The sequence below is a fragment of the Eulemur rufifrons genome, chromosome 15, assembly GCF_041146395.1.
Source record: "Eulemur rufifrons isolate Redbay chromosome 15, OSU_ERuf_1, whole genome shotgun sequence".
In the NCBI taxonomy this organism is placed as follows: domain Eukaryota; kingdom Metazoa; phylum Chordata; class Mammalia; order Primates; family Lemuridae; genus Eulemur; species Eulemur rufifrons.
Genome location: NC_090997.1, coordinates 5,706,151 through 5,728,331, shown reverse-complemented (window position 1 = coordinate 5,728,331; position 22,181 = coordinate 5,706,151). Strand labels below are relative to the sequence as shown.

At 36.9% G+C, this 22,181-nt stretch overlaps 1 protein-coding gene across 3 annotated transcripts in view; it reads left to right on the top strand.

The window, feature by feature from the left end:
- The window catches only part of FKBP5 (FKBP prolyl isomerase 5), a 128,336-nt gene that overhangs the window by 55,162 nt on the left and 50,993 nt on the right, over positions 1-22,181 (top strand). For all 3 annotated transcript variants that reach the window (XM_069488559.1, XM_069488558.1, XM_069488560.1), the window contains one exon: positions 16,511-16,636. In XM_069488559.1, coding sequence (XP_069344660.1) covers positions 16,532-16,636 — 105 coding nt within the window. In that variant the 5' untranslated portion in view covers positions 16,511-16,531. The remainder of the gene's footprint in view (positions 1-16,510; positions 16,637-22,181) is intronic.

The window sequence follows — 22,181 nt, the reverse complement described above, 5'->3', positions numbered from 1 at the left end:
GAACAGAAAAAGACCCAGAAGTGACACAGATGATGGAATTAGACAAAGACATTAAAACAGTTATAACTATATTCCATATGTTCTGGAAAGTAGAGGAAAGATTGAGACTGTTAAATACAGATATAAAAGATGTAACCCAATTGAACATCTAGAGATATGTGAAAAGAAAAATATACTGTATAGGATTAATAGCAAATTAGTGCGGGAGGAAAGGTTAGAAAACTTAAAGCCATAGCAATATAAACTATCCAAAAGAAACTCAAAAGAGGAAAGAAAAAAGACTGGAAAAAAATGAATAGAGCGTTAGTGAGCTGTGGGACAACTTCACGTGGCCTAACAGACATGTAATTATAGTCTTGCAGAGAGAAGGGGGTACAAAAAGTTTTTTGGTGAAATGGCCAAAAATTTTCTAAATTTGATAAGTATAAACCAAGAGATCTAAGAAAAAGAGGGAAAAGGAAACAAAGAACAGATGTGAATAGAAAAAAATAGCAAGATGGCAGATTTGTACTAAACCGTATCCATAATCGCATTTAATATAAATGGTCTAAACACTCTAAATAAAAGGCAGAACTTAGTAGATTGAATTAAAAAGCCAGACCCACTGTATGGTGCCTACAAGAAACCTACTGTATGTATAAAAATACAAATAGGCTAAAAGTAAAAGGCTGGAAAAGGATATTCCATGCTAATACTATAATCAAAAGAAAGCTGGAATAGCTATACTAATTTAGACAAATTAGAGCAAAGAACATTACTTGAAGTAAAGAATATCATAAAGGGGTCAATTCATCAAATGAAATTAATAGTCTTAAACATGTACCTAATAACAGGGCTTCAAAATACATGAATCAGAAACTGATAGAACTGAAAGGAGAAATGGATCCACATTTATAGTTGGAAACTTCAATGCCTCACCTCTCTCTCACTACTGATAATACAGACAAAAAAAAATTATATGATTTAGAAGACTGGAACAACACTATCAACCAACTAACCTAATTGACATTTATATAATATTCTACCCAATACAAGCAGAATACGCATTCTTTTCAATTGCATGTAGGACATTTACTAAGATAGACCACATTTTGGTCAATAAAACAGTGCCAGTAAATTTAAAGTGATTTCCATTATAAAGTATGTACACTCACCAAAAGGGAATTAAATTAAAATTCAGTAACAGAAAGATACCTGGAAAACTCCTAAATATTTACTAACACATTTCTAAGAAATCGATGGATCAAAGAAAAAAATCAAAGATGAATTTAGATTGTATTTTGTACTGCATGAAGCTCATGTCAAAATTTGTGGATTGTAGTTAACGCAGATGCTCAGAGGAAAATTCATAGCATTAAATGCCTATATTGGAGAAGAGATAAAGTCACAAATCAGTGTTCTCATCTTTCACCTTAAGAAACTAGAAAAAGAAGAGAAAATTAAACCCAAAGTAAACAGAGGAAATGAGTTAAAGGTAAAAACCAAAATCAATGAGGTAAAAAGCAGAAAAACAGTAGAGAAAATCAGTGAAATCAAAAGCTGGGTCTTTGAGAAAACCAATAACATTGATAAACCTCTAGCCTGACTGATCAGAAAAAGAGAGAGAAGACACAAATTACCAGTATCAGGAATGAAAGAGGTAACAAAGCTACAGATCTTATAATTATTAAAAGGATAAATAAAAGAATAATATGAATTACTTTAAGCACGCATGTTAGACCATTAGACACTTAGATGAAATGTGCAGATTCCTTGAAAATACAAAAATACCAAAGCTTACTCAAGAAGAAAAAATCTGAAAAGTCCTATATCTGGGAATGAAATTGAATTCTGACAAAAAAAAAAAAAAAAAACTAGGTCCACATGGCTTCCCTGATGAATTCTACCAAACATATTAGGAAGTCATACCAATTTTACACAAACTCCTCCATAAAATTGATGAGGAGGGAATATTTCTTAACTCATTCTGTGACACTGGCATTACTCAGATACCAAAACCAGACAAATACATTCCAAGAAAAGAACATTATAGACCAATATCCCTCATGAACATAGTTGCAAAATTCTTAACAAAATATTAGCAAATTGAATACAACAAAATATAAAAACAGTAAAATACAGAGACCAAATGGGGTTTACCCCAGGAATGCAAAGTTGGTTTAACATTTGAAAATCAGTGTTATGTACATTAACAAGGTAAAAAAGAGAAAGCATATGATCAACTCAGTAGATGCAAGAAAAACATTTGATAAAATCTAACATTCCTTGCTGATGAAAACTCGGCAAACTAGAAAAAGAAGGAAACTTCCTCAGTCTGTTAAATAAAGAGCATCTATGAAAAACCAATAACTAAAATCATGCTTAATGCTGAAAGACTGAATGCTTTTCCTCTAAGATGAGGAATAAGGCAAGATATCCACTATTACCACTTCTATTCAACATTGTACGGGAGATTCTAGCCGGTGTGGTAAGGTAAATAAAAGAAGTAAAAGGCATTCCAGATTGGAAAAGAAGAAGTAAAACTGTTTATTCATAGGTGATTGCCTATGATTTCTACAAAATGCTACTAGAACAATTAAGTATGCTTAGCAAAGTTGCAGGATACAAGATCAATATAGAAAAGTCAGTTGTATTTCTGTATACTAACAAATGAACAACCAGAAGTTGATATTTAAAAAGAATGCAATTTACATTTAAATAAAAATATTAAATGACTGAGGATAAATTTCATAAAAAATAAGACCTCTACATTGCAAGCTATAAAACACTGCTGAGAGAAATTAAAGAAAACCTAAATAAATGGAGAGATAGTGTGTTCAAAGATTGGAAGACTCAGCATTGTTGTAAGTTTTCCCCAAAGATACAGAGGAAATTTTTTTATTGCAATCCCCCAAAAAAAGTTCCAGCTGGCCCTTTTTTAGTAAGTGATGGCTGGTTGTAAAATTTATGTGGAAATGCAAAGGACCTGGAATACCCAAAACAATTTTGATAAAGAACAGAAATGGGGCCGGGCGCGGTGGCTCACGCCTGTAATCCTAGCACTCTGGGAGGCCGAGGTGGGCGGATCGTTTGAGCTCAGGAGTTCAAGACCAGCCTGAGCAAGAGCGAGACCCCATCTCTACTAAAAATAGAAAGAAATTATATGGACAGCTAAAAATATATATAGAAAAAATTAGCCGGGCATGGTGGTGCATGCCTGTAGTCCCAACTACTCGGGAGGCTGAGACAGGAGGATCCCTTGAGCTCAGGAGTTTGAGGTTGCTGTGAGCTGGGCTGATGCCACGGCACTCACTCTAGCCTGGGCAACAGAGTGAGACTCTGTCTCAAAAAAAAATAAATAAATAAATAAAAAAGAACAGAAATGGAAGACTTAACACTGATTCCTAGAACTTATAGCTACAGTAATTCAAAATATAGTATGGGTGGTAATTAGTACGAAGATAAACAAATAGATCTGTAGAACAGAATAGTCTAGAAAAAAATATGTTCATTGATTTTTTTAGAGACAGTATCTTACTATGTTGCCCAGGCTGGTCTTAAACTGAATTCCTTGGGCTCAAGCCATCCTTCCACCTCATCTTCCCAAGTAGCTGGGACTACTCTGGAGTAGCCAAGCACCATCACTGCTGGCTCAATTTATTTATTTTATTTTTATTCTTTCAAAATATTATAGGGGTACAAATGTTTTTGGTTACATGGATCGATTTTGTTATGCTTGAGTCAGGGTTGTAAGTGTGCCCCTCACCCAGATAGTGTTCATTGCACCTGTTAGGTAGGTTTTTGCCCATCCCCTTCTCCCCCCACCCTCCTGCTTGATTTCCACTGAGTTTTACTTCCCTTTGTGCATGCGTGTGCTCATCGGTTAGTTGAGTATATGGGGTGTTTAACATTCTTTAGATACTTCACTTAGGATAACGGTCTCCAGTTCCATCCAAATTGTTGCAAAAGGCCTTAATTCATCCTTCCTCATGGCTGAGTAATATTCCATAGCATACATATACCACGTTTTGTTAATCCACTCATGCATTGATGGGCACTTGAGTTGATTCCACAGCTTCACAATTGTGAATTGTGTTGCAATAAACATTCGCATGCAGTGTCTTTTTGATAAAGTGACTTCTTTTCCTTTGGGTAAATACCTAGTAGTAGGATCGCTGGATCAAATGGTAGGTCTGCTTTTAGCTATTTGAGGAATCTCCAAACTGTTTTCCATAGAAGCTGTGCTAATTTGCAGTCCCATCATTGATTTTTCAAGAAGTTGCCAAGGCAATAAAATGGGAAGAGGATCATCTTTTCAAAAACAAAGGTTTTAGAGCAATTTGATCTTCATATTTTAAAAAAGGTGAACCTTGATCCATGCATCATATATAAAAGTTAACTCAAAATTGACCTAAATGTAAAGTCTGAATCTATAAAATCTCTGGAAGAAAATCTTTGTAACTTTGGGTTTCTTAGCAATTTGTTATGTACAACACCAAAAGCATGATTCACAAAAGAAAAAAATGATAAATTGGACTTTATCAGTATTAAGAATATCTCTTTGAAATCCACTTTTAAGAAAATAAAAGGATAAGCCACAGACTGGGGTAAAATATTTGCAAAAGATATATCTGATAAAAGACTTGTATTCAGAATATACAAGGACCTCTCAAAACTCAATAATAAGAAAACACCCAGTAAAAAATAGGCAAAAATTCGAACAGGTACTTGATCAAAGAAGATACATGGATGGCAAATAAGCACATGAAAAGATGATCAACATAATTGGTCATTAGTGAAATGCAGATTAAAACTACAATAAGACACCACTACATACATGCTAGAATGTCTTTAATTAAAAAGGCTGATAGTACCAAGTGTTGGTGAGGACATGGAGTAGCTGAAATTCTCATACACTTCTGTTGGGAATATAAAATGATATAGCCACTTTGGAAAACAATTTGGTACTTTCTTAAGGACTTAAAAACAGATACCTACCATGTGACCCAGCCATTCCTCTCCTAGGCCTTTGTCCAAGAGAAATGAATGTATAAGACCGTATAAAGATTTGTACACAAATGTTCATGACAGCTTTGTGTTAGAGAAAAATTAAAAACATCCAAATGTGCATCAACAGGCAAATTTGTGATATATCCATACAGTGGAATACTGTTAGCAATGAAAATGAATCGTTGGGTGCAGCAGTTCATGCCTGTAATCCCAGCACTTTGTGAGGCTGAGGGAGGAGAATAGCTTAAGGCCAGGAGTTTGAGACCAGCCTGGGCAACACAGCAAGACCCCATCTCTACAAAAAAAGTAGCCAGTCATGGTGGCATGCACCTGTAGTCCAGCGCCTGGTGGGAGTGAGGGCTGAGGCTTGAGCACAGGAGTTTGAGGTTACAGTGAGCTACGATTGCACTGCTGCAATCCAGCCTGAGTGACAGAGCAAGACCCTGCTCAAAAAAAAAAAAACCTCCAGAACTATTTTCATAAATATAACATATTTGATTCTCAATATAATTATAGTAAAAGAAGCCAGAAAAAAGGACCTATTATGTGAAATTCTGTAAAATACAAACTATTTAGAAAGCAGATCAGAGACCTTAACTACAGAGGAATAAATTATAAAGAGAAATAAGGGAACTTTTGTGGGTGACAGATATGTTCATTATCTTGATTGCTGTGATGGCTTCATGGATGTATATACATATGTCAGAACTTAAAAAATTTTATACTTTAAATATGTGCAATCTATTGTCATATGTAATTGTTAATTATATCTCAAAATCTGTAAAAAAAGAAAGGTACTTTGTATGTGTTCTTCAACGTTTATAGCCTGCTGCTCAAATTTCAGAATCACATAAGGGATTTTTAGAGTAATATTTTAAAGTAATGTTTTAGTGATTGAGTTTGAGGTGGTAAAACACACGCATTACATATATCAAGTTTACTTATAATTTTAACTTCTTATAAAATTGAAAAACCAAATATCAATTTGTGTTTTCTGAAATTCTGAATGAATTTTCAGAATGATAAATATGAAAGGTTAGGTTTTATTTTACTGTCAGATTAAACATTGTTATCCAACTGGATGATAAATAAATGGAAAGAAAGGAAGAATGCTGTAAGCCCCCAAGTACAAAATGGAGGATGTCAACAGAATTACAGTCTCAGGAGAAATTCTTATGATCGTGATTGGATGACTAGGGGTATCTATGGTAGGTAGAATGAAGGCCTCTCAAAGATGTCTGTGTCCTATTCCCTGGAACTTGTTACCTTTTAGGGGAGAAGGGGCTTTGCAGATGTGAATAAGGTTAAAGATTTTGAAGTGGGGAGATTATCCTGTATACTCTAGGTGGACCCAACTTAATCACGTGGGTTCATAAAAGTGGAGAAACTTTCCTGGCTGTGGTCAGAGGGACATGTGACTACAGAATAATGATCAAAGAAATGGAACATTGCTGGCTTTGAAGATGGAGGAAGGGGGGGCCACCAGCCAAGAAATGGGAGCAGTTCTAGAATCTGGAAGAGGCCAGGAAGTGGGTTCTCTGCTAGAGCCTCTGGAAGGAGTGCAGCACTGCTAATACCTTGAGTTTATCCCAGTCCAGACCCATTCTGGACTTCTGGCCTCCAGAACAATAAGATAATAAATTTGCCACTAAGTCTCTAGTAACTTTTTATGGCAGCTCTAGAAAACTAATACCATATCTAAACAGATAAAGCTCAAAATTGATGTTTTGCCAGAGGGTTGTAATAGAAAGTGAACTCTGTATGCTAAAATAACTTTTTCCATTCCTTGGGAATTATTTTCCCTACCATGTATCAAACCTAATTTTCCTATAAAATAAAATATGTATATAATCATTAAAAAGTAATTCTAAATATAAAATGCTAGAGTTGGAATAAACCTTAGATATTCTAGTCTAACCTCCTGAAATTTACAGATGGAGAAACTGAGTAAGGGCCAGAGATTCCACAGCTAGTTACTAGTAGATCTGAGTTTCTTGGTTCTTTTTTCTTTCTTTCCATACTGTCAGGGTGAGGATTTAAGGTGGCCAAGGTTTTTCTTTTTTCTATACAGACCCAAAACGCTATTCTTATACAGCTTTTCTCTTGGGTAAATAATGGACTTTGGGAAACAATTTATATTGTAGTGCTTTGATGAGACAATACTGTTACAAGAGGATGCAATATTATACAAAACTTTTGTCTTAGGTTTCTTCCATCTGCATCCCAGCTCTGAACCATCTCTTCCTCCAGTTGCTAGATAATGTATACTCAGAGATTGACATGTAGCTGTGGTTCTCTGTTCTTGACTGTCCACGTTTAAACTAAATATAGTCAGTAAGATAAATCTGCTATGTTTTGTATATGCACAGACATGTAATACACTTCAGAGATACATTTTAATTATGTTTACTTAATTACTACTACTGATTAGAAGAGAATTTTATTTTTATTTTATAGTTGAACACTTGGGTTCAGTGTAATTCTCCAGATTAGACTTTTCAGATTAAATTTAGAAAAGAAATATAGCCAACCTGTAATGTTTTTTCAGCAGTGATTGTTAGTGTATGATATTTTACCATCTTTATATTGACTGCTTTTGAAAATCACAACTCATTTCACCACTTACTGAATGCTATTTGTATGCCATTTACTTATATGAGATGGTGGGGGTACAAAAATGAATAGGAACACATTGTCTGTGTATACAGCATTCATAGACTTTTGTCGTATGTTACCTTGTTGGCCTAGTCTTAGAAATCATCAGGAGACTCAGAACCAAATTGTTTGGGCCCCAATGAATCAACTCAAGTTAATAATCTACCACTGTATCACAGGTAGAAATTTGACTTTTCTATCAGAAACATGGGCAAGTAGTAGAGGCTCATTCCTGCTGTCTTTACCTGTACTAAAATGTAAGTTCCACGGAGAAGGAAATTGTTTTCTGTTGTTTAATAAATAGGTGAATGGCTCCTACTTATCCTTCAGCTTTCAACTCAGATATTCCTTTCGTGGAGCGGTCTCATGGAGCTGGCCACCTCCTGCTGTAAGGATATTTTTTGGCATACATCCCATTGGCCAGAATTTAGTGACATGGCCACACTTAACTGCAAGGGAAGAAACTGGGCCTTTATTCTGGGAAACTTTGTGTCCAGTTAAAAAGCAGAGGTTTTATTACTGAAGGAAGAAATGGAGAAAAGGATATTGAGAATTAATTACTAGCAATGTCTGCCACAACTTTTAACAGTGATGTCTGTCAGATGTACCTTTGGGGTAAGGGGTCTCATGACCTGGTTTGAAGCTAGATACAGCTTGTGAGAGATAAGAGGCAATGCATAAAGTCAAGAAAGTACCAGAGCAGGATTCAGATGCTTGCCTTAGGAGATAAAAGAGCAGGAAATGGTTTTATTTGAACAATAGTATGGTACTGAAGGGCAGTGAGAAGAATAGAACAGTAACTTCAGATACTTTCTAAGTGCAGTAGATCTTTTAAATCTATAGTAGTAATATTGCTGATTTCCTTAGGGATGGTTTGAGTTTTTAAAACCGTTCAACTGCTGCCAAAAGTACTATAGGTCAAGTACTCCTTGTCCGAAATCCTTGGGACCAAAAGTGTTTTGGATTTTGGATTTGTTCAGGTTTGAGAATCATTGCATATACATAATGAGACACAGTAGCTTGGGGATGGGAACCAAGTCTAAACACAAAATTCATTCACACACCTTATACACACAGCCTGAAGGTAATTTATACAATATTTCAAATAACTTTGTGCATGAAACAAAGTTTGTGTGCATTGCACCATTTAAAAGCAGAGGTGTTGTGTGTGGCATTTTCCACTCGTGGCATCATGTTGAAATTAAAAAATTTTATTTGGGATTTTGGATTTTCAGGTTAGGGATGCTGAACCTAATCGAAAGTGAGAGTTGGACATTAAAAGTTTGAGAACCACTGTTTTATTTGCCTAGTAGTACATAATTGCATCAATACTTTGATCTTAATTAGTATGTAGAATCTGATGAATCCTCAGTTGTAACTGTCGCCCAGACTTCTCTCTTGAGCTCAGGCCCTGTGATTACCTTCTGGATATTTCACAAGCACCCCTTGCTCACCATGCCCCAGCCAGAGTTCTCTTGCTCTCCGTAAAAGGTACTCCAAATGTTTTAATTAAAATTAAGAGAAAGAATCAAAAGTCCTAATGAATGGAATCATGAAATGTTTCATCTTTTTTCCTAAGTTTAAAAAGATCATGAAAGTAATATATGTTTAGTATCGAACTACCTATCTATTTATTTTTTTTAGAGGCAGGGTCTTGCTCTGTCACCCGTCCTGGAGTACGGTGGCCTATTCATAGCTCACTGTAACCTCAAACTCCAGGGCTCCAGGGATCCTCCCATCTCAGCCTCCTGAGTAGCTGGGACTACATGTGCACACCACCACGCACAGCTAATTTTTTATTTTTTGTGGAGACAAGGCCTTGCTATGTTGTCCAGCCTGGTCTCAGACTCCTGTCCTCAAGTGATCAACCTTGACCTCCCAAAGTGCCAACACACCCAACTAAACTATTTAAATAATACCAAAATAAAATTTAAGAAGTGAAAATTCCTTCTTATCCCTACTCTTCCCAAATCTCATTCTCCAGAGTTAACAACTATTTTAACAGTATCTGTTTGGTGAGTTATGTTTGCAAACTTCTTGTATATATAAGCAAATATATGCACACATATATGCTTTTTCTCCTCCTAAAAACAGGATCATATTACAAATTGTTCTGCAACTCACCATTCACTTAATAGTAAGTCTTGGACATCTTTCCATCTTTTCATGTCAGTATTAGAAGATTGTTTATCTGGAATGGCTAAGACCTCACCTGTTCCATATTAGTGATATTTTCAGAGTTTAACTGTCTTAACTTGAGGGGGAAACGATGAAAAAGATATTTTGGCATATAATATTTCTTAATTATAATCCAGTGCTCTAAAATAATTGCACCCAGCAAAATCCACAACTGGAAACCATGGTTGGTTGCTTCAGATAATTACGATACACTGACCTGTTTGTATCACGTGTATAATCCCATTGTGACATCGTCAACTGACTTTTTTCAATGGCCCAAAGGACCAGATCATCACTGGGCACCATGCACCATAACAATACACTTCATTTATTACAATGGTATTCTTTTTTAATGGATGAACATTTACAAAATCCTTTCCTAATTCAGTTGTTTGGATGTTTTTGGTGTTTAGTAGACTCTCAGCTAAATGATTGTCTACTCTACAGGTTTTGTCTCATCCTTTTCAAAGACCACATGGTGGTCTTTGATGATGTGCATTTTCCAAATTTAATTTAAACATTCACATGACCATCCTCTTGAGGGAAACTTTGAAATACTTTTATTTAGTTGTACAATTAATTTAGCTGTGACTAAGCAATCTGTAAATGTTTACGTGAACAGATCCATGCCTGTATTCTTCCTACTCTTGACTTTTCCGCTGCTTTTAAGCACATCTCATTATTTCCTCCTTTTTTTTTTTTTTTGAGACAGAATCTCACTCTGTTGCCCGGGCTAGGGTGCCGTGGCATCAGCCTAGCTCACAGCAACCTCAAACTCCTGGGCTCAAGCACTCCTTCTGCCTCAGCCTCCCGAGTAGCTGGGACGACAGGCATGCACCACCATGCCCGGCTAATTTTTCTGTATATTTTTAGTTGTCCAGCTAATTTCTTTCTATTTTTAGTAGAAACGGGGTCTCGCTCTTGGTCAGGCTGGTCTCGAACTCCTGAGCTCAAACAGTCCTCCCGCCTTGGCCTCCCAGAGTGCTAGGAATGCAGACATGAGCCACTGCACCTGGCCTCATTATTTCCTCTTAAGCCTTTGCTCTCCACTTTTTTTTTCACCCAAAGAATTTTGTGTTTTCCCTTTATAACCCTAGGATAAGTATCATACTTCTCACCTGTCACTTTTGAATGTTTATACATCCCTCTTCTGCTTAATTTTTGTGCTCACAATATGCTCCCTTTCTCTTGATTTCAGTTCTGCTCAATGTTTACCACTGCCTTGGTGCCCTTGGGAGATGCTAGAGGATACACAAAAGTCAGTATTTTTTTCCTTAAAAAAAAAAAACAAAAATAAAAACCTTTTAGCCAAATACTGATTCCTAGGAAATGTCCCATTTTATTCTAAGTAGTGTCCTCAGAAAGATTTGAGAGGTAATTGCATCCACAAAATAAAGACTAAGTGTTAAGAAAAGTTGAGCAATCAGATAATAAAAGAGTATGTAGAAATGAAAAACATTATTACTGAATTTTTTTTTAAAAATCCTGTGAGCAGACTAAACAACATATTCAACATAGCTGATGACCAAATGGTGATCTAAAAATTTCATCAAAGAAAATCTCTCAGGATATAAAGCAGGAAGACAAAGATGGAAACTGAGAGAAAAGCCCAGTGGTTCTCACCATATCTGACTGTGCTTTAGAATCATCTAACATGCTTTTTAAAAACACTGATGCTCTGGCCCCACCACAGACCAGTTAAATCCAGACTTGCTGGGAGTGGGGCCCAGACTTCAGTAGCTTTTTTAAGGCTCTCAGGTGATTCTAATGTTAGCCCAGGTTTAGAAAAATACTTAAGAAATCTGAAGGATAAAGCTAAAATGTCCCTAGGTTTGGCCAGTGGGAAGCACAGAAAAAAACCCCAAACAGATGTTAAAAAAAAAAAAAAAAAACCCAAATGTCCAAAATCTGTCTAATGAGACTTCTAGAAGCAGAGGACAGAGACATTGAAGGAAAAGAAATAATAGAATTTCTGGAGTTCCCCAAAGACTTGGCTTCAGCAATTAAGGGCCAGGATATCAAGACCCCTGTAGGAGCTAAGGAAAGAAGACAAATACTTCAACATATCCTTGTGATATGTCTGAACTCCAAGAATAAAGAAGACTCTTATGTCTTCCAGAGAAGGAAAGATGAGAGCCCCTGGGTGCACTCTGGAGGGAAGTAAACATACCTGGCCTAACTAACCAAGCACAACGCTGCTGTTCCCCTCGATGCAGTGCTCTAGTTAATTCCCCTGGCCATGCCTGCTCTTTCTTAGCTGACCCCAGGCCTAGAGCTTCTCCGGGCTCCCTTGGGAAGAGCTGTTCCGCAGTTGGGGTTTGGAAGGCAGTTTGCTCTTTGTTCTCTCCTGCACCCTGATCTCATCTGCTTTCGAGTTTCCAGGAATTCCCCCCCCCCCCCACCCCCTGTTCTAGTTCAGTGATATACACTTTTTCTTGTTTTCCAGCTCAGTTAAGGTTTTACAGATTTTAAAAACCTTTTCTTGTCATCCCAGTGTCATCTTAGAGAAAGTTGATGGCTTAGTACTGTCTTTTTGAGACCAGAGTAAAATCGTATAAAAGGGAAAAAAAACTATATTCAGGTTCATTCTTTATTGCATAACATTAACATTTGAATTGTGTGATTTTTTTTTTTTAGGTTTTCTTGTTTTGATATTAATATAGCCCACTGCTTCCTGCTTCTTTAAAAACAGTAATTCTACTAAGCAGTCAGAGTTAAAGCAAATTTGGTCTGTTTGCTTTGCTTTCTTCAGTAATTATTTGTGCTGAGAAGAAAAGTGAGTTTACCAAAGAATTGTCTTTCTGAAAACCCTCCTGTTAGACAGTAACATAATCTGATGCAAGATATCTATACTTTAACAAAGAGAACAACAGCATAGTAATATACAAGAGGAATTAGTGGGTAAGGCTTTAAGATGACTTCTCATTTGGGGAGATCTGATAATTTAGTTATGTTAATTTAAGTTTTTAGTATAGTGTTGAAATATCAAGCGTATTCTCATTTTTCTGTTATGTGTCAGGTGCTTGCTGACTAGCACTTTGGAGAGTCTGTGTTTATCTGGCATGTCCATAACAGAACAAACTGTGTGTTCCCTTTCCGATGTACTAGGTAGCAATTTTCCACTTTTGGGCACTTCAGCACAGTAAGCTTTATCATAGATTAATATCCATAGCTACATAGTGGTTTTAAATCCAGGGTGGGGGAAAGAAGAAAAGTCTCTCTTATGAAAACAGTGAAACTTTCTCAATGTGTCCTAAAGATTTTTAGGAATTATCTGTCTTTACTGTCTTTTTCACGTAACACTCGATCAAGGAAGAAGAGTTTTACTTATTTGTTTTGTTGGCTTACAAAAGCCTATACTCCTAATGGCTTAACTGAAATTAAGGGGAAATATTAAAGGATGCAAGTAATCGTAGTAATCTCAGAGGATGGCTCTTGTCCATATGAAGAGAAATACTGTGAATAATTAAAACAGAAGCATAAAAACAGCAAGAAAACAAACTTTTCTGAACTTTCAAAAGCAGCTAAATCTGGAGAAATAAAGAAATGAACTGAATTTTCTAAGTATTAATACGATTACTTGCATCCTTTGAAGTGTTGGAACAAAAAATGAGGAGCAAGTGCCTTAATCTTATGGGACTTACAAAGCTAACAGATCAACTTATACAAGTTTCCTGTTTATTTGAATTTAAGCAAGGTATTGTTTCCAAAGCAGTAACGTTAGAACCAGAGAAAATGTTTCTTTATTGACAATATTTTCATTTAAAAATTTAGTTGAACTTCAAATCATGAGCATTAGAAAGAAAGCCTTGTCTTTAGATGTGTTGTGATCATCTTTGCTCAATGCTTTGTTTTTAATTTTCTGTGACATTTGCACATGTGCAAACTCTCTCAGTGATTGATTTGAAAGCAAGTGGCAGACATCATGACATCCCTGACTACTTAAGCATGTGTATCTGAAGAATAAGAATATTATTCTACATAAAACCACAATACTCCATAACACTCCAGATCTTACATTATATAATAAAAATAAACTAATATACAGCCTGTTTTTTCTAAATTTTTATAATTCCCCCAAAAATGTCCTTTTATTACGTTTTTGCCCCCCAATCCAGCATCAAGCTAAATGTCACTGGTTACACTTGGTTGTCATATCTGTGTAGTCTCCTTAAATCTAGAATAGGTCTCCTGTCTCTCTTTTATTCCCCATCCCTCTTTTATTTCTTTTATCCTTTATAACATTAACATTTTTCAGAAGTCTCTGTTAAATTGTCTTGTAGAATCTTCTACAATCTGATTTTGTCTTTTCTTCTTGATTAGTTTCTGGTTAAATGTTTTTGATAGAAATACCACATAGGTGATATACTTCCCACTACACCACATCAGGAGACACAGTAAAATCAATTTTTCTCATTATTGTTGCAGAGTTTGGTTGTGATGTGGACTGCTTGTTAGGCTGGTATCAGTCAGATCATTTCATTGGAAAGGTACTTTTTCCATTTTTAATAGTAATCTGTAAGGTGGTACTTTGGGACTGTGTGACTGCCCTTTCCCAAAAATCTTACACCTGGTGTTTTTAATTTGTTCAATGCTTTAAACCAGAATTTACCCAGGAGTCTATTGATGGATGTCAGTATATCTGTGAAGCCTCAGGAAATTTTTTTGTGTGCATGTATTTTCTCAAGGATATAGTCCATACTTCCAATATATTTAGAAGATCTTTTCCCTCTGTTGTTGAGGTGCCTTCTACAAGTTTCTGTGCGTTAGACAAGTGTGTTAATAAGCATTAGGTTTCATCCCTGTTCATCTAATTTTCCTGATTATCTTGCCCAGCATCATGTAGAGCCTAGGTACTTAATTTTTGTTGTTTGTTTGAGAACAATTTGTTCTGGCCTTTTGCTTATCCTGAGCCAAACATTTGGATCTCTTATGTTTGGCATGAACTGTACTAGAAACTAAAGCAAAGGGGCTTAGTCCCTGGTTTTTGGTGTTCCCTTTGAAGATTTTTGGACTTAGCAGTTTGATTTGTTTCATTGTTGACACTGAAGTCAACAATGGTCCTTTGGAAATGAGTTAAAACAATATACACATATATATGTTTAAGTTGTCGAATTATTGGTTGTATCAATAAGACATTTTTCAGAAGTACAAAATAGCTCTTTTTAACTGTGTAGACAAGAGGGCCCAGGAGGTGAGCCTTAAGTTTGTTATTAGCCTAATATGGAATAGCTATAGAAGTGGTTGATTCTTGGTCTTCCGTGCTCAATCAGGGCGCAGTGTGGAATTCGTCATGGCAGTGGCTGGGTGTGTTTTGTTTAGCCTGTTGATTAGTCTATTTGTTACATTGCTTTGCTTTGCATGAAAAAGTGTCTGTCAGGTGAAGACAATAGCAATAAGATCTAACATTTGAATAGTATACTTTTAAAATATACATTATACAACTTAATCTGGGAGGTCACCCATGAAAGTAGATGTTTTTATTCTAATTACACAGGTAAGGAACAAAGTCTTAGAGAAGTTAAAGTAGCCAACATACAAACAGCTTGTAAGGAGCAGAGAAAGAACCCCTAAATTCTATCACAAATTCCTTGCACTTTCTGTCTTACCATTCAAAAAGAGGCATTCTAGGGAATCTAAATATGAACAAATCATGGCCCTTGCTCTGAAGAATCTTTTAAATCTCATAGGCATGTCTTATAAATATAGACAACAAATAGAGGGAAGAGCTAAGGAAGTACCTAAAAGGGCAAAATGACTTCCAAATACAGGGTCACGGTTGGCATGTTGGAAGTAGCATTTGAAAGGGGAGAATGTTTTTGGGAACAAGAGAGAGTAACCAAAATCATGGATATGGGAAAGCACTGGACTTGTTATAGGAGTGGAGTTGGTCTAGTTTGGCTAGAACGTGAGTTTCATGGAAGAAAGTAGTGGAAGCTAGAACTGAAAGATAGGTTAGGGCCAGATTGTGAAGGGCCTTGAATATCATAGGGAAGGCAGGGGATGAAAAATGTGGCCCTGCAGAAGACCCACTAATGATGATAAATATATTTTTAAGTTATGACTCTGTGCTAATCTCTTAACATACGTTATCTCATTAATGTTTTATCGTACCCTTATGAACATTGTATTATGTCCATTTTACCGTAACCTTATGAACAGTGTATTATGTCCATTTTACAGATGAGAAACTAAAGCTCAGCGAGGTTAAATAAATAGCTAATGTCAGAAGCTTGGAGCTAAGACTCAGACTCAGGTTTGTCAGCTTCTGTACCCTGTTTTGTTGACCACTGTGATAGATTGCCACTTCTTTTATCAGATGTCCTGAGAAGTTCTTAATTCTCTCAAGAATGCGGCTGTAGGAAAAGGGTGTTTTCAGAGTTCTGAGAGGACGGCTTGTCACTGTGTATTTGTGTTAAGGAGTATAATCAGTACCAAATCTGACTTGTACCACTCTCTAATTTGGGACCAGAACTAGATGGGAAATTAAAGAATTGGATGACGTTGTATTTCCATAGCTGATGACATCAGTGCATGCTCATAGCAAATGCTTTTGTTTTCATTTTCAGTGTCTAACCGTATTGGCCCTAAGTAAATCTTAGGTTGGGTAAAGCTCAGTTCCTAGGGGCATTTAAGATGCATAAAGAAGTGATATTTTTCCTAGCTAAAATACGTTTCTTCTCGGCAGGTTTCCGACTTATAAAAGACAATGACTACTGATGAGGGTGCCAAGAACAATGGAGAAAGCCCAGCAGCCACTGTTGCTGAACAGGGAGAGGATATTACCTCCAAAAAAGACAGAGGAGTATTAAAGGTGAGGCCACAAAGTTGAATGACATACAGGGAAGTCTGCTATCTGGAAAGATTGTCTTTGGGGGGAGCTGGGGATGGATAATGTTTATTGAGGCTTACTCAGTGCTAAACACTATAAATTCTTACTTCATCTTCATAACTCTGAGGTTTTTATTTTTATTTATTTATTATTACCATTGTTATTATTATTGTTATTTTTTAGACAGAGTCTTGCTCTGTCACTTTGGCTAGAGTGCAGTGACGTCATTGTAGCTCACTGCAACCTCAAACTCCTGCGCTCAAGCAATCCTCCTGCCTCAGCCTCCCGAGTAGCTGGGACTACAGGTGTGCACCGTGATGCCTGGCTAATATTTTTATTTTTTTTTTGGAGATGGGGTCTTGCTCTTGCTCAGGCTGGCCTCGAACTCCTGAGCTCAAGTGATCCTTCTGCCTTGGCCTATTAGAGGGCTAAGATTACAGGCGTGAGCCACCATGACCAGCCAAGTATTATTATTAATTTTTTAAAGAGACAGGGTCTCGTTCTGTCACCCAGGCTGGAGTACAGAGGTGAGATTATAGCTCACCACAGCCTTGAACTCCTGGACTCAAGCAATCCTCCTTCCTCAGCCTCCTGAGTAACTGGGACTACAGGTACATGCCATCACGTCTGGCTAATTTTTTTTTTGGTAGAGATGATGTCTTGCTATATTGCCCAGGCTTGTCTTAAATTCCTGCCCTCAAGCAGTCCTCCCACCTCAGCTTCCCAAAGTGCTAGGATTACAGGTGTGAGCTACTGCACCTGGCCTGTTATTACTATTATTTTTTTAGAATCTCAATGTTTCCCACTCTGGCTCAAGCAGCCCTCCTACCTCAGCTTTCTGAGTGGCTGAGATTTTTATTTTTAATTTCGGATTATAGATGGTGAAATTGAAGCAGGGCTAGGTAAGTTAACTTGCCCAGTATTATATATCCTGGTTAATCCAGATCCTGGGGTTTAGGTCCTAGTTATGGCTGACTCTAAAAGGCTCTGTCTCCCTATTCTCAGAGTATACAAATGGGTTACTATTTTAATGTATCATTTTAGTATACTAAAACTAGCTAATGACAATTTTAAAGACTTTTTTTAAAGGGAAAAAGCTAACTTGCAAAGTTCAGAAGGACTTATTTTTACATAGAAATAATGTTCCTATGTGCAGTGAAGATATTTTTTGAGGTTTCATCAGTGAATACTTCTTAGTTTTGAATTAGCTTTCCTATTTATTAAAACACTATATAGTTGTGCACGGCATAACGACATTTTGGTCGTTGGTGGACTGCATACACAGTGGTGGTCCCATAAGATTGTAATGGAGTCAAAAAATTCCTGTCACCTGGTAATGTTGTAGTGTGGCAGTGCAGTGCATTCCTCACGTGTTTGTGGTGATGCTGGTGAAATACCCGGTGCACTGCCTGTCACAGGCAATTATGCATAGTATATAATGACTTGATAATAAATGACTGTGTTGCTGGTTTATGTATTTACTATACTATACTTGATTTATCATTATTTTAGAGTATACATCTCCTATTTATAAAAAAAAAAAAAAAAGTTAACTGTAAGACAGCCTCAGGCAGGTTCTTCAGGAAGTATTCCAGAAGAAGCCATAGGAGATGCCAGTTCCATGCATGTTATTGTCCCTGAAGATCTTACAGTGAGACAAGACTTGGAGGTGGAAGACAGTGATATTAATGATCAAAATATTGCTTATGTGATCATCCTAGGCCTAGGTTAACGTGTATGTTTGTGTTTTAATTTTTAACAAAAAGTTTAAGAAGTTAAAAAAAATTTAAAAATAGAAAAATCTGGCCGGGCGCGGTGGCTCACGCCTGTAATCCTAGCACTCTGGGAGGCCGAGGTGGGCGGATCGTTTGAGCTCAGGAGTTCGAGACCAGCCTGAGCAAGAGCGAGACCCCATCTCTACTAAAAATAGAAAGAAATTATATGGACAGCTAAAAATATATATAGAAAAAATTAGCCGGGCATGGTGGTGCATGCCTGTAGTCCCAGCTACTCGGGAGGCTGAGACAGGAGGATTGCTTGAGCTCAGGAGTTTGAGGTTGCTGTGAGCTAGGCTAATGCCACGGCACTCACTCTAGCCTGGGCAACAGAGTGAGACTCTGTCTCAAAAAAAAAAAAAAATAGAAAAATCTTATAGAATAAGGATATAAAGAAAGAAAATATTTTTTGTATAGCTGTGCAATGTGTTTGTATCTTAAGCTAAGTTATTAAAAAAAGAGTCAAAAGTTTTAAAAAAAAAGTTTATGAAGTAAATTTACAGTAAGCTAAAGTTAATTTATTGTTAAAGAAAATTTTAAAAATACATGTAGTGTAGCCTAAGTGTACAGTGTTTATAAAGTCTACAGTAGTGTACAGTAATGTCCTGGGCCTTCACATTCACTCACCACTCACTCACTGACTCACCCAGAACAACTTCAAGAGCTGCAAGCTCCATTCATGGTAAGTACCTTATACAGGTGTACCATTTTTCCTTTTATACCGTGTTTTTACTGTACCTTTCTTTGTACACAAAGGCTTACAATTATATTAATATTACAATTGCCTATAGTAATGTGCTATACAGGTTTGTAGCCTAGGAGCAATAAATAGGATATACCATCTAGCCTAAATATTTAGTGGGCTGTACCATCTAGGTTTGTCTAAATACCCTCTAAGATGTTTGCACAGTGACAAAATAGCCTAATTATACATTTCTCAGACTGTATCTCTGCCTTAAGTAACGCATGATTGTATATATTTTTTCACTTTGTAGTTAATCATTTTCCCATTTTTTTATTCGTATCTCACAATGATGTGAGACAATAAAATACAGAATCAGAGCACCTCTTGATTCTTCCCTCTTATAAATGGATAAATTGAAGCTGAGAGGTTAAGTGGCTTCAGTCACATTAAGTAGTTATTTCTTCTATGCTATTGTTACACATACAAGTTTTGTATAGTTTTGTTTTGCTTTTCCTGAAAAGATTATCGTATGCTTTCTAAATATTACCACTATGCTGAATTTTAAATCTCCTATGTCAGTAGGAGCAGATAAGAATTTTTGAGTTTGTTTTGTCTTATAAAAAATACTACTTATTTGAAAGCCTTTCTTTTTTGCCTGGATCTCTTCTGAATATATGTGTATTGCTATTCACTTGCTATGTGCCAAGCCAAATTTTGGAGGCTTGCATCTATAGAATAAGGGTTTTAGGCTACAGATTTACATCATGACATCTTCTTTCAGAAGTCTTCTCAGCCTGTAGCTCATCCCAACGACACTCATCCCAAATTCCAGGGCGCTCCTAGAGATAGTGGAGATTCTGCAGGCTGTCCTCAGCATCTCCCTACCTCTACTTAAGGGTTTCCCTTTCATCTTTTCAGAGTGCCCATTCCAGAGAACATGGTCCTCAACTTGCCTCAGACCCTGCTTTGTTCTAGGGAATACATCTAGCAGCAGGATTCTTAGGCTCATAAAAAACGTTTGAGATTGGAAGCCTTGTAAATCATATCATTTGTCATTGTCTAGAGCCTCAAATTTCACCATGGGGGCTTTTGATTAAGATTAAATAGGTCTAGTAACTGTGTGATCTAGAGCAATTTAGTCTAACTTCTCTGTGATTAAATTTCCTGTTTATAAAATTAGAATAATAATACTATCAATCTCATAGAGTTTACCAGGATTAGGTAAAGCACTTAGCACAGTGCCTGTTCTGTAATAATCTCTCCTATTAAGTTTTTTTTTTTTTTTTTTTGAGACAGAGTCTCACTCTGTTGCCCGGGCTAGAGTGAGTGCCGTGGCTTCAGCCTAGCTCACAGCAACCTGAAACTCCTGGGCTCAAGCGATCCTCCTGCCTCAGCCTCCCGAGTAGCTGGGACTACAGGCATGCACCACCATGCCCGGCTAATTTTTTGTATGTATATATTTTAGTTGTCCATATAATTTCTTTCTATTTTTAGTAGAGACGGGGTCTCACTCTTGCTCAGGCTGGTCTCGAACTCCTGACCTCGAGCAATCCACCCGCCTCGGCCTCCCAGAGTGCTAGGATTACAGGCATGAGCCACCGCGCCCGGCCTTTTTTTTTTTTTTTAAATAAAAGAACCTAAGGTCGGTGTGGAAAGTCAGTAACTATCATAGGAAGATACCATTTGGGCTTACATTTTTTAAATGAACTGAGACTAGATTGTATACTTACGGCAACTCCAGATCTAGTCATAGGTTCATCTTGCTGGGGAAGCCTGAAGTGATAGCACAGTACCACTTGTGATGTGGGTGGCTCTCTATCTCCCTGGGAGCCATTCATCCCGTACGCCCAGTTATTTGTCTATGGTCCTGGAAATGCAGATTCCCTCCATGTGAGGCTGACAGTTGGGGGTAGGCTCCGAAACACCACATGCAGTTCATGAACATGAGCGCTTATAGAATATCTTGTGATTTCTTTTAGATTAATTTTTTTAAACTTTTTTTTCTTTTGAAGTCCTAGAAGGGCGGTAATGAATGTTTTTCCTTTAGAGAGTGTTTGGGGGCTGGGCATGGTGGCTCATGCCTGTAATCCCAGCACTTTGGGAGACCAAGGTGGAAGGATCTCTGGAGACCAGCCTGGGCAACACAGTGAGACCTCGTCTCTACAAAATAAATTTTTAAAACAGTAGCTGACCGTGATAGAGCATGCCGGTAGTCCTAGCTACTAAGGAGGCTAAGACGGGAGGATTGCTTGAGCCCAGGAGTTTGAAGCTATGATTGTGCCACTGTATTTCAGCCAGGGTGACAAAGCGAGACTCTGTCTCTTAAAAAGAAAAAAGTGTTTGAACTTATGAGTAAGAAAGTTGTGGAATCTAAGTCCACAGTGTTTATGTTGGGTATGGGGGAGGGGGACACAATTCAAAGAAAAATTTCAGAGCAAATAATTGAATTCTTTAAATAAAAACATAAATAAACGCTTCCCCGAAAAGATGTTCATCAGATATTAGCTACTATCCTTTCTTACCTACTAAAAATGATTCATTTGGCATAGATAATTGACAGACTCAATTAACCACCACATGCCTGGATTTAATTTGCTTTTCCCAGAACTGACCAACTGCATTAGCAGTTTGCTCTGCCAAGAACAAAGTAAATACACTGGATTTTATGATAGCTAAATACTTTTCAGCTTGAGGCTTTTTTTGGTATTTCCTTTACTAGAAAACAAGTTATTCAGTATCATATTAAACTGTGTGATGATATTAATGTTACAGATTGAGTATTTTTCAAATAATAGGAAGTGTAACCTTTTATGCCAGGAAATTGAACTTTCTGAAATTAAACCAAACTAGCAAACTTTAGTCAGAAGCTAATATTTTTAGCAAAGGAGGGAAATAAATAAAATCACACGTTTGGAACCTATACTTCTTTTTGAATGTTTTTAAAAGTCCACCAATCTTTCTGGTCTAAGTCAGATTATACATGGACTAGCTCACAAGTTTGCGTTTTGAGAGATTTTAGTGTCAAAAGGATAGGGCATTAACCCAATGAAGCAGGATTTATTAGTTA